Here is a 13,167-nt window from a genome sequence, read left to right as displayed (position 1 = left end):
TCCTAACCTTTCGCCGACGGCGCAAGAAGTCGCAGGGCGCTGATGCTCCGGACCAGGATGGGGGGTGATGATGAAATACCAGCACCTCCAACCAAATGTTACGAAGCGGCAAGCCGATGAAGATAGGAGACAGAACATGACCGATGACGATGGTAGATGACGTTTAATGAACGTTCGCGGGCCTAGCGCGAGCGCTCCTGCTCGCGCCACTGCCCGCTTCTTCTTCCTTGTCGTCCGTAACAATATGTAGGCCAATGCTGGAAACCATGAGCAGCGACCACTATGATGATCAGGCATTAGAAAAAGGGCTGTACCAAAAAGCTAATATAAATCTCCCCCACCAGACAGTAATTGCACATTTTTAATGAACAATAGCATCCATTTCAGTTTCCACACTCTGGGCTATTACAGCACACGAGTGCATGCTTAGTCGACAGAAGTTGTAGTGGACCATGGTTACCGCTTCATCCAAGGAATTCAAAACACTGCAACAAACTCCAGTGACAAATGTTAAAAACAATCCAGAAAGAAAAAGGACCACTTCATAAAATCAACAACATTTCCCGAGGTGCAGTCACCCGGGGTACTACAAAGATAATGACAGCATTTCACTGCAGGACAGCAATATAGTTGGTATTAAATTTCCAGTGCCAAATTCAAATTTAAAAATCCTCGCTTCTTGGATACTGTAGAGCTCGATCTGTATTTTACGAGGCTCATTTCCACTACAATTTCGAGACACATTTTCATCAGCATCCTGTCCCTTTAAGGCTGTCATACGAAGCTACAAGGTACAATGATGTTAACTCCGCTGCTCATGTAGATTGAACAAAGTATGACCAGGGCGGCAATAGAAAGTGACAACACAGGCAACGTACCATCTCTTGGCATTGTTATGCACTGGGACGTCAGGCCTGTACTTTCTGTAATGAGCCGCTATAGTCATCCGAGTGACGGACTCTGACAGTGCCAGCATGTCTTGAAACTGCAATGTGTAGGCACACGCAAGAAATACTGTATAAATTCGAAGTCAAAACAAATACAATAAAAAAAAAATTATGAACTGCTTATAACTTGTTTACACACAGTGAAAAAAAAAAAAAAAAAAATCAAACCTGGCGCTTGCTGATGCCAATGCTAATCTCTGCAACGAGAATGTCCAGAACCATCCCCGTTGTGCTGTAGTTGTTGATTTCTGGCTTTGTGTCCATGGTCAACTTTGCAATGGAAGAAATTGGACCCAACACTAGAGGAGGCAAAAAGAAATACAGTTCTAGCCACAAACAGTGCCCTTCCAGTGAGGCGACTGCAGTCCAATGCTTAGAATACCGAGAATTTCCGCACTGCAGTGACAAAAAGGAATTAAGAGCAAGACGTCATGTAATGCTCGCATAAGAAAAAACCAACAGAAATGCCAGCAACAAATGCGTATAGCAGCAGTTGCTCTCGAAATGCGTGGCTGTAAGTCATATTCTAGGCATGACTCTGCTTTCTAATACCCGTCGGGCAGTTTCAACTGCTATTCAGTTAAATGACAGTTCAGCATTCCACCTGAAATTGAGCTGAACGGCAGTCGACTGTAGTTACACAGAACATATCGCGAAACTCAGCTGTCCCTCAGAATCACATGATCTTGCCATATGCAAGCAGCTTTTTCTAAAAAAAAAAGTGCTTTATTTTTCATCATAAATTACTCTGTACAACATTTGCACACTTTGTATTATTAAATTCTGCATTTAGCGAAAATAACTGTGACTGCCGACCTCAGTTGAACTGATCTGCAGTAGAGATTTCAACTGCAGATGGTGCTGCCGTGTAACACCACTAACTGCCGTTCAGTTCAACTGACCGCCAACTGAACTGCCGTTGAAAATGCCCGTATAACAAAGGTATAATAACACAACACATATCCATCTTCATGAGCAGTCTTGGATACTATAGAATGCCTAGCGCATAACCACAGTCCTTCGCAAGAAAAAAGGTGTCAGTGTCCAGCAAATATGCACAAGAAATTTTGGCCTACATAACAGAACAAAAATATAATAACGGCATGTTGTTGCCAGTGCAGATTAAAAAAAAACTTTGAATCTGTGATAAAACGAAAGCAAAGTTCCGTGGTTTTAATTAGTTCATAGTTGGAAGTTTATGGCACAAGGATGACTAAAGAAAAAGAGCACCGAAGCAATATATTTGAATCTTGGGGGTACTGTGTGAAGTAGGACGAAGTCATGAAACATTGTGTATTACAAGCGATTAGGTGAGACTGAGAATCCAGTGTGAAGAACTGGATTAAAATCGTAACATTTTAAATAGGGCTATAAATTCAGTGCTATGAGGTATAAAAGATACATTCTCAAAGAGCTGTATTGCTCTGTCTCGGAGGCGCTTTTTGAAAATAGTCAATTTCAACATGTAACATTGCACTGCAGTTATAGCACTGTTCACTGCAAAATTGACATTAAATGTGGCTGCAAACACAGTTGCTTTGCTTTGGTTCGGGGTTTAATGTTCCAAAGCAACTTATGAGGGACACCGGAGGGGAGGGCTCCAAATATTTTGAACCACCTTGGGTTCTTTAACGTGCACCGACACTGCACAGTAAACAGGTGCCTTGCTTTAAGCCTCCATCGAAAAGCGGCCACCCTGGACCAGATTTCATCCTGCGTATATGGGCACAATAGTCAAGTACCCTTACCACTGTGGCAGGGGCAAACACAGTTGTACACGGACTAGGGCTATGCAAATATTGAAATATTTTAATATGAATTGGAGCAAAAAACATTGCTTTTGAATATCTAACCAGTCAGAAAAATAAAATGGAAACCAACAAATAGCAAGCACAATTAATTTTGTTCACTACAGCATTCACATGATATTTGCAAATAAAATTAAACTAAAACTGGATAAAAGCGTATACACTAAAACTGGATAAAAGCATATACCCTACTGAAATATATACTGTGAAGAGGAAGAAGTGCATGTGACCCCCCTGTGACGCCGCGTGACCCCCCATTCTTACAATACTATAATATTTAATACAGGATTCCGTTTCTTGTACAGGAAGGACCTGCATGAAACTCTGTGCAGCTCCCTGATTAACTGAAAGCTTGAATTATTGAATGGACCTGAGAAAACAGCCCCTAGCCATTTGAATCACAGTAACTTTATCTGATGACCAGCTGCATGATGGATGTCTAAATCTGAGATGAAACCGAAGTTGAAAGCAAGTCGTTTCCCGGTTTCGTCATGTGCTTCGCTGTGCACACACTGCTGGGAAGGCCTTATTTAAAAAGGGAAGGTCCCTCTTCACAAAATGCTCCATCGCGTTTTGAGTATGCTTTGCTGCACAGCTCATGTGCTCAAGAATTGCAGTGAAACGCACAGTGCAGAAAAACTGTGGCGCATTCAAACGTTTTCATCATGTTCAGACATATTCAAACTTCCGAACATTCGCACAGCCCTAATACAGACATTTGACGGTGCTAAGTTTGCGAAACGGTGCATCGCACCAGGAAGCGAACTACTGCCTCCAAGAACACAGTCGACAGGTAAAGCAGCTCCATTTACTCGCTCAATGCTAGGTTACATGAGAGCAATGTAATTGCACAATGAGACAGCAAAGTGCTTTACTTACTGTACGAAACATCGGCTGGCCTCAAAGCTTCGTTGCTGATCTTCTCTTGAAGCAGCGGCTGAAAATTAGCACAGAAAGGTCAGACGCTGCAAACAATAGCATCCAACGAGGTACTCGGCAAGAATCACTTACAGCGTACGCCACAGGCTACAGCAGTTGAAGATGTGGCAAAGAGAAATTTGTGAGCAGACCAACTTTCTATGCAGTATGTCGATTTCACAAGAGACAGTTGACAAGTTTACCGGTTTAAGAGTGCGAAATGAGAAGACAAAAAAAAAAAAAAAAAAAGGCAAAGAGAAGACACTGTGCTCTGTTGCCCCGCCATGTGTTATCCATGGCGTTCTGGTCATCATGTCACATCGTGCTGCTAAGAAAACTATTGTCAAGCCAACTAGCACAATAGGATACTTTATTGGCCTTTCTGCAAGCCAGAAATGTTTAATAAGCCTCACTGAAAAAAATCAACATTGTTAAAAACCTGTCCGTATTTAACCTTCTAAGTCCCGTGGGGACTTGGCATAGATTGCGGAACAAGCTAGGTGCATTTCTTTCGACTGAATATGTTAAAATGCAATAATTCTCAAAATAATTAAGTACCCTCCCTTAGAAAAGTACTATAGGCTGAATATTTTGTTATCTGACAGTGAAGGCACTACAATATAATAGAAAATACAGCCACTACTAACCTTTATCGCTTGTAGCCCCTGGTCCATGAATAGCTTGCAATCTGGATTCCAGTACAAGCCAAAGCTGCTAATATCGACAAGCTGAGTGAAATAAATAAATTTTGCATGTTAAGAAATGGCCATTCATTGATATGCTCACAATATAGTTTAAGAATTGCTTCATCACACATGCTGTTACATGAACAAGTTCTAGGTTTCAAGCAACATTAGATGTTGAGCTCTGCAGTTTACGTATGCAAACGTTACATCTACCAGACAAAATAACCTGTTTTATACCCTTTAAGATAATTTTTTCGGCAAACACTGATCTATCAGAACAATGTCGCTCATACAACTTACCATTCAAAAACAAACAAAAAAAAAAAATAAAACCTATTATGCAAAGAAAAAAAAAAGGCATGGAACTCCCGATGAGTGTGAATAAAGCTTAATCAGTCATAATATTTGCATTTTGATGAATAAAACCCCTGCATGTACCAGTCTTTCTTTCCAGCAACTAATAGAGCTCACCGCATTCAATTAATATAAATAAGAGCATATATTTATTTCAAGAAAACAGGAGTAAATGGCATATAGTGTACCAAGCTGTATCCTTACAGAGAACAAAAAGGTGGAATTAGGACTCAAATAGTACATGTTACACTTTGGCAGCAAGCTTCCGCTTTAAAGAAAATGCCCTGCTCAAAAACAAACCTTCTTTGCAATGCAACTATTATTAATGTGTAAGTAGGCCAGCAAGAGTTCACACTTAAATGCCCCCATTTAACAACACAGAATGGATGCCGACTAATAGGCTCTAAGATGCTTTATTTATCAGAACAAAGCTTAGAGCCAAGCACTAAAACAATTCGGTTGTATAACTCCAGAGCTCTTTTCGTTTCATTCTGTTCCAACTATCATGACCTGTTCTGACAACCTGATTCCTTCAAGTTCGTTAGAACAACAGATTGAGAAACGAGATGAACATCTGAACGAAACACAACATCCCTGTGTGCACTGCTTGTGCTAGGATCGCATAAACAAAAAACATGCTTCTGTTCCTCCTGTCATACATTAATGCATCCCACACACTGTCTTCCACACTACACGCATACAATATGTAATATTTCATATCACATCCCGCACTGAGCTTCCAATGCATTTTTCCAGTTTTTCATTCTGATGCCTCGATAAGCATGAGCTAACTAAGCTAACTACGTACGACCAGATCCATCTTGCATTTCCTTTCTTGTTGCCTGAACCTGACCGCCTAGTTGAATGCGTATTGCCTGCTTTTTGACACCTGAATAAGCATTGTATACATTCTGCAGTAAATGAACCATGCTGCCAACGGCAGCAGGGAGGAGGTGTCAATCTTAGAGGGAAAAAAATAAAAATAAAAAAGACTAGAACTGAACAGAGACCCAACTTAGTGACAAAAACATCAAATTAGTAAGGCTCAATGTCCTGGAGCCAACAGCACAACAAAATTTGATGCCATCTTGAATCTTAAAGTATTTGTTGTTGTTTTTCTACTCTCTTCTTTAATCTTTATAACTTGGGCATGTAATACAAAACTTAAACGGCATTAATTTTTAATGCAGGCTACATTATAAATCCTGTCCTGAAGCATTGCAATTAATGGGTTTTCCTTGCTGTGTCATGCTGCTCAAATGAACGATGAACAATTCAGTGTCATTAGGCCAAATGTTAATTAGGTGCGCCACCATTTCAATTCTCACTTCTGTTTTAAAGTTCAAGGCTTGTTTTTCAGGGTCAAGCAGGCTTCAGGCAAAGACCTGCACAATCGGTGAGTGGAGGCATTACTAGCGCACTACAAATTTTAGGGACCGCTTAGCGAACCTTAAGAAGGCAATAAGATAGCCGTGTGTTTTGGATCCATTGCACACGGATGAAAGCTCATGATGATGATGACATGCAAAGCACAGCACGAGACTGCAGTTAACGAGACTGCAGTATATTCAGCTATGGCAGTGCCGTAGCAGCCTAGTGCTGTGGCCAGCCAAGCTTATCTGCTCACTTCAAACCCATTCACAGCCAGAAAGTGTTTTGTTCTAGTTTTATTCAGCCTCAGCCACTGCCTGTCAACTAGCATCTTTAAGGAGTGGACAACAGAGATCTGAGAAATCAGCGAATGCCGGCTGTAGTGCCAGCACATTTAAAAAAAAAAAGAAAAAGAAAACACTGCCTTTTACCTTGTGAACAATCCTAGCAGACACGTCCAGCACGCACGGTTCCCATTTTTCATCGGTCGTGTCGAAGGAAAGGTTGTACAGGGTGATGCCAAATGAGAACGGGTGTCCCGGAATGGTGAAGTTGTCTTCGTAGCGGATGTGGATGTTGCGGATGCGGATCTGCAGGTTCTTGATGATCTGCGCAGTCAGCTTTTCGACAAAGGTGTCCTGCTTCTCCTCCTTCGGCTTGCCTGCAACGTCCACCCCAGTGAGCAGCAGTACCCCAGCATCAGAGGAGGGGTGTGGGGAAGAGAAAGGTGCACTCTAGCTCTATAAGTCACACTATCAATGTTACAATCTGGCCTGGTTCGAACATCCAGTTTATTAGGCACAAGAACAGCTCATAAGTGGCCTCCACATAAACTGCGCAGAGTGTGTCCGCACCACCTGTCAATCAAAGCAATGATGCCATAGACCGGTAACAAATAATAGCGCCAGTTAACATTAAAAAATGACAATGAGAGAGACAAACTCTCTCCTTCTACCCCTCTCCTTTCCTCACCTCCACTACCTTCCTCTCCCTCTATCTACAGAGAGAGTAGAGAGAAAAAAAGAGAGGGAGTAATGTCTCTCTACTCTCTTCCCTTCTATAGAGAATGGGAGAGAAAGAGTCACTTTGTTCCTCGTTATCTTTCTCTGTCTCTCTCTCAAGGAATCAGGGGCATTGCAAGAATTGCAGCAGGACAGCCAGAAGGCTTTCACCTCACTGCATATAAGGTGACTTAAGTGCTCCCTTGAAATTTCAAACACTGCAAGTATAAAGTGTCAAAAAGGTTCTCCTAAAGCTGAACTTGGCACAAATTATGTTTACTTGCAGTCTTTTATCTTCTAATTATCAAAAGTAACCCCAGCACAGTTTCATTTCACAACAAAAACCCTCAGAAAAGCAAGAACTTTTTTTTTGACACCAGTTTTTGCCCTTCATAACATCAAGCCCTACAGAAGCAGCAGTATACAGAACAGTTATCAGGAATGAAAGTTTATTGCAGCCGTCACCCATGCTATACATAGAGGCTAGACTTTTCGGGTTTATTTCAGAAAACAAGTATGTTTTTCTCGGCAGATGCATATTTTCTATGAATCAATTATTGATTCATTTAAGGCGACAATTTCCAAATTACGTGGAGTCTACCGTGGAGCTTTTTTTAGCAAGAACAACATATATTTGCCAGGAATCGACATGCAAATGATAGTAACCAGAGTTGTGCTTGTAGAAGAAATTGCTATCATCATAAAAAGCAATGCAAGTTAAATTATTTAACCAGCAGACAAAAATGCAGGCGGAATTTACTTCCAAGAACTAGGCTGACATGTTATCACCGGGTGGTCACTGTGGGTTGAGTAAATGAATGCGGCATCACATCTCCATGTTGATGACAGCAACAGAACTATACCGCCGTAACATCATGCCCGTGGTTTAACTACGTAGTCAATTTTCTACTCTGACTGAGTGTAACCTGCAAGCTAAGTGTGCCTTGTAGGCCAAGAATATTGACCTTACCTGGCTGAAACTGAAATTTTTATCGTACCTTTAATGAATGTTATTTTTGTTTAAATTGAAAAGTCTGATCCTTAAGTATACAGTAATTTTCAGCCTGTCAAAACTATAGAAAAAAAAATTGTACAACATGCAATGTGAAGTGGGTTATTATTCATAACTAGCTGCTACCATGTTGCTATTATACCCATTCCCATGGTTTAGTTTAACTAAGAATAATCATGGCCATATTCATTTAAATGCCTATTTGATTAGTCATTGCACTATGTTTTCTTCAAATTAAATTGTACCTGGAGCATCCGACAGAGATACACAGTGCTTGCAATTACTGCATGCTTACCTAATCTAAATGTCAGCTAAATATGGTAAAAGAATTCATGACTTTGTGAAGTTTACTAAATATTCCACAGTGCTTTTCCAATGCAACTCATAATATGATTTGTTTGTTCACAAAAACTGCCATATCCTCACACTTAACAAGACAGACATCCAAGCAGCATTTAAAAACTGCAAGTCAATTAAAAAGAATGCCATTCACACAGTTTTCTCTGATGCTTTATTACACATTCATTCATGACTTAACATTTCTTGTTCAATTCCAAAGTATTAAAAGCATTTAGTAAGCTGCACTTCAAAGATTTTGTTCGCAGCTACAAAACTTCTTCCAGATGTTTTACCAAAAGCACTCATAAGTATTTTGTACTTCAATAATGTTCCCAACCTAACCTAAGTCAATAATATTGCCGACCTTAGTACTCAATGAATACATAGAAAAAAATGTTAAAAGGAGGGCCACATTGAACAAGCACTCAATCTGTATCTTAATGATGTCTTCCCTTTCCCACATTGAACAGCCAGCCCAGTCTCTATCTCACAAAGATTTTGGTCCAGGGCAGGTAAACACTTATCTACTGACATTCTACCCTTATCTTAGATAAACAGACAGGCTTATCAGCTGTAGAAAAGCAAAAAGATAGCAGAAGTCTGTCCAGTGGCTCCTTCACTACTTCATTCATTCTTTTCCTGTCGCCAGTCTAATTCCTTATGTTAACATATGTTCAAAGACTAAGCGATTATGCTGCGGCAATAACAGCAAGCGCGCTTGGCGGTCGTTGCACTGCGAATCACTTAAGTTTTTTTTGCGGGTGCAAGTCAGCCCCATAAAAAGTTCTTTTAGTGCACTATCAGTCTCTTCATTTCTGTCATCAACCTTGTCACCACCACGTGACACTATGTAGACTCCCTTTAAGACCAACTTGAAGGTATGGGGAAATTTTTTGCTATTATTAAAAGTCAGCTGAATCCACTAAAGTGCCCCCTAAAATTATATGTGAGCATGCTATGCATGTCCAAATAAGTGCTACACGATAGCAATGACTAAAACAACCTTGGAATGAGAGGATAAATGCGAATGGAACACATATAGCCCTGCGCACAATGTGAGCTGAATGGTGAGGGCATAAAGTCATTTTATCCTCCTTGAAAACTGCATTGGCCTAGTTCTCTCTCTTTTTTTTTTTTTTTTTTTTTTTTTTTTACCATTTCTTCTCTGTTCTCTCTTCCACGGCGACTGTTATTTTTATTTTTTCATTCCTGACTTAGTTTTCTTAGTCTCCAAGCGCTCTAAAGGTGTCCTCTCGTCTTGCTCCTTCGGCAGCATAGCTGTTACAAGATGTACGAGCAGGTCGTTACACTGCCAAATCAGTGTAATGTTCAGCTTCCAACTGTTTGCATCATAAGCCAAATAGCAACAATGCCCAGGCGCCTTTTGGTCCGCCAGTAGCAATGCCTGAAATGTCATGCACTCACGATACTGACATCAGAGAAATCTTTGCTGAGCGCAGGCAGGAAGCAAAGAAACTTCCCCTCAAGAAATTTTATATGTTAAATCCTAAATTTTTTAAATAGCACACCAGTAAACAAACGATCCTGTGCAAGTGGAAACAGTCTTGGCTGCAAAAATAGAGGTGCCCACAAGCAGATAATTAAGGTCAGGCTTAGAACTGGCTTATCACCTCTCTCGGCTTCCTGTTGCTTCACCAGTTCGATTCGAGCAAGTTCTCTCTGTTTGGATTCTCGTTGCAGCTTCTGCTCCTTGGCTGCATCGTATTTCACTCCTGAAGAGAAAAAAAATGGAAAGACGATTGGCTATTGTGATTAAGAAAAGATAGTAACAGTTTTAATGAAATTAGACTGATGCTGTACAGCAACTAAGGACGCCACAATGTCCTGTTTATCATCTAGGCCTATGCTCAAATAACTTCTGCTCTTTTCCAGCTTAGTGGTCATGCCCATATCAAAAACCCATGTCTACGTCCTGCCAAGCTTTAGTGCTTAGAATAAAACAGCACTGACGGATGCAGGCCCATTGAATATGAAAGATAAAGATCAGAAAGAAGAATGCTGCAAAATGTTTATATGTCGGCCTTTCTCTTAATGCAGAATCCCTTATAAATCAAACTTTCACTTCAATAAATTGTCTTCTGCTATCAAACAAGCATAAATATAGGTAGAAAGAATCAATATTTACTAAAACAATAACTGAATGAACTTGTCCTGAGCATTCCTGTCTTATCTTATGAATGAGCAAAAGTATTGGTTATTTTTTTGTCTTCCATATTACTGCTTGAATTACACCAGCACAAGATCAGAGAACTTACCAGACTTCGGAATGATAATCATGTAAATGCCTTCCACGGTGGCAGAATAAGTAGCACTGTACAATGACTGCCATGGTATTTTCAAAGTTAGCTTTTCTGAAAAAGCATGGAAACAATTAAAGGTATACACAGTGCCTCATTGTCTGCCCTAAAAACAATTACAAAACAAATCCTGCCAGTAAAGCAATCTACAAGAGATGGCAGCCTCTGCAAATGACAACATTCAAGAGTAAATAAAAAAAACTTTCATGCTGTACCATACTTTCTCGCTCAAAAGGGGTTAGAATATACACAAGTCAAACACATGCAAGCTAAAGGTTTGTGAATTGTAATGCTGCACTTATGCTGAACTTGGTTTGCTCAACATACCTATGTGACCATATGAGACACGGAAAGGTAGATCAAGGTCATCAATAGCACTCTGCTTTATGTCCAGGTCCTTCAAGTTGATGTCTCCTGCAAGGAAAAAAGGAAAGGGCATTGAGATCGCTATGTTGAGCAAATGCTTGGTTAAAACACAACAAGAGGTATACTTAAAACTACTTAAGGTGCAGCTCAATGGTTACAAAAAGAACACCTTGTAAGTATGGCTTTCCGTAGCATTTGCTGCCGTTATTTCAAAGCCTTTTAAAAGCACAATTAAGCAAGGAAAATGATTTAAACAAAGCGGTGAAGTCAGAAAGAGCAAGTCCTGCCATTTAAACAGTTAATGTCATGGGTGCAAATAATGACTAGAGATATTTAACATGTACAACATTATACAGCATGCAGACATTTAACATGTAGCAAGTACAAGGATATATACCTTTATATAGAAGTTGGCCCAACAAAAATGAAGATAGCATACAAACCTTTTGAGCTTTAAAAGAAAGCAAAAATAGGTCCCAGTAAGAAGCCACCTGCTTTCAATCATAAAACAGCTGTTGAGGCATATGCATAAAATGGGGCATAGAGGTATTATTGCAAAGCTTAAAGTTTTTCTGTTCCCTATATGTCATCTTGTCAGCAGAAAGTAAGAACCAAGTTCTTGCTTCGTTTTAAGACAAGAATATCCCTTCCGATTCACGTTATAACAAACACACAGCTATGAATGATGTTTTCACATGCATCCATCCCTTTACAGCAAAGAATTGGGACAAGGCAAGGTTAGCACCGACAGCATGTTAATCTTAGCAAAACTGGAGCTAGCCTTGATGCTATAAATGATGTTTGAATAACAGATTACACAGCATATCAGAGTTGCAACATGAAGGATGTAGTTTTACTTGATTTGGCAGAAACAGCACACACACAAGCTGCAATATGGAAATGCATTGGTAACTTCTAACTTGTGAAGAAAAAAAAAAAAATCTTCATGAAGTGTTCTATGTGGAGAATATCTAAGAAGTAACAGGCCAACGCAGTAACGCTGCAGAACAACGGAAGTGGGCGAACTCGCGATCTGAAGATAAAATCATTGATAGCATTGTTAATCCACTACTGTGGGGGCGTGAAGCAAGAATTGGGCGTGGAGCCACTACTGATGAACAAACACTGTGCGCGCCCGCACATGCGGGTAGAGTAAACTAGACTATGCATGAGTGCTCAAAGGCAGCAAATCGTAAACAAAATTTCGCCTTCATAAAACTCCGCATTGCGAGCCTTAAGAAGAGGGACAAGCACTCGTGGAACGGTAAAAAAGGTACTAACAGTACATCTACAGCAATCGCCAAGCTTTCGAACATAACGGGCTCTTCCATGAATAAACAAAAACCAATCCGATGCATTGCAACAGTAGCGCGCAGATGCGAAAGACTGCGCAGCAGCACTTTGATCAAGCGTTTCGCTAGGCGGTTTCTCTTTTCCTCGGACGCTGGCTTCGTTGTTTATCGTGTATCCAAAACGCTTCGTCGTTATATCGCACAGTACGCGCACATACTCGCTGGCACGCCCGCTCAGAAAAGGAAACCGCAAGCTTGCGAACTGCCAGTTTGTCATAGCACGCAATCGCGCTACTACACATCCGCTGACAGTTAAAACAGCTGGCGATGCTAGCTCGTGCCGGTGCAGACGTATCCGATTCATGCAAAGAGAATCGTAAACTCACCTCCCCATATTCCCAATTTGAGCTGGGATGTGTCCAAGTTCTCAATGTAGTCTCCAAGAATGTAGTTGACCAGCTCGACGGCTACAGACTCGAACACCATGGTTGGTCGCCGACTAGAACCGGGCCGGAACGATGCTTAACGAGAAACCGCGAGTCCGAACTCCAAGTTCGTTCCGTTCTACAAGCGCTTGCTCCACATGTCAAGCATCGGGCGTCGAACGCCCCGGCTTGCTGTCTCGCGCCGTGCCCAAGAAACACCCTCACGTGCCCCCGTGCTTTCGCGTCGCTCGTCCACCGCGCTCGCTCTCCTCAATGTGGCGCGGAGAGCGCGCCCGTCACGCCCCCTCCTGGAGATAGATGCACAGACAA

At 41.0% G+C, this 13,167-nt stretch overlaps 1 protein-coding gene across 2 annotated transcripts in view; it reads right to left on the bottom strand.

The window, feature by feature from the left end:
• The window catches only part of Vps13 (vacuolar protein sorting 13C), a 120,436-nt gene extending 107,290 nt beyond the window's left edge, over window positions 1–13,146 (bottom strand). The window contains exons 1-9 of one of the 2 annotated variants that reach the window (XM_084607199.1): window positions 12,799–13,146; window positions 11,082–11,168; window positions 10,713–10,808; window positions 10,068–10,169; window positions 6,516–6,745; window positions 4,321–4,401; window positions 3,635–3,692; window positions 1,116–1,246; window positions 879–985 (exon numbers count right to left, since the gene is read on the bottom strand). In XM_084607199.1, the coding sequence (XP_084463325.1) occupies window positions 879–985; window positions 1,116–1,246; window positions 3,635–3,692; window positions 4,321–4,401; window positions 6,516–6,745; window positions 10,068–10,169; window positions 10,713–10,808; window positions 11,082–11,168; window positions 12,799–12,898 (992 nt within the window). In that variant the 5' untranslated portion in view covers window positions 12,899–13,146. The remainder of the gene's footprint in view (window positions 1–878; window positions 986–1,115; window positions 1,247–3,634; window positions 3,693–4,320; window positions 4,402–6,515; window positions 6,746–10,067; window positions 10,170–10,712; window positions 10,809–11,081; window positions 11,169–12,798) is intronic. The other variant, XM_084607198.1, reaches the window with a different exon arrangement.
• Window positions 13,147–13,167: the final 21 nt, after the last annotated feature.

This window comes from Amblyomma maculatum, chromosome 6 (genome assembly GCF_055883805.1).
Source record: "Amblyomma maculatum isolate TAMU_Amacu chromosome 6, ASM5588380v1, whole genome shotgun sequence".
In the NCBI taxonomy this organism is placed as follows: Eukaryota; Metazoa; Arthropoda; class Arachnida; order Ixodida; family Ixodidae; genus Amblyomma; species Amblyomma maculatum.
The sequence above is the reverse complement of the archived record's forward strand: the minus strand, read 5'-3'. Positions and strand labels throughout refer to the sequence as shown.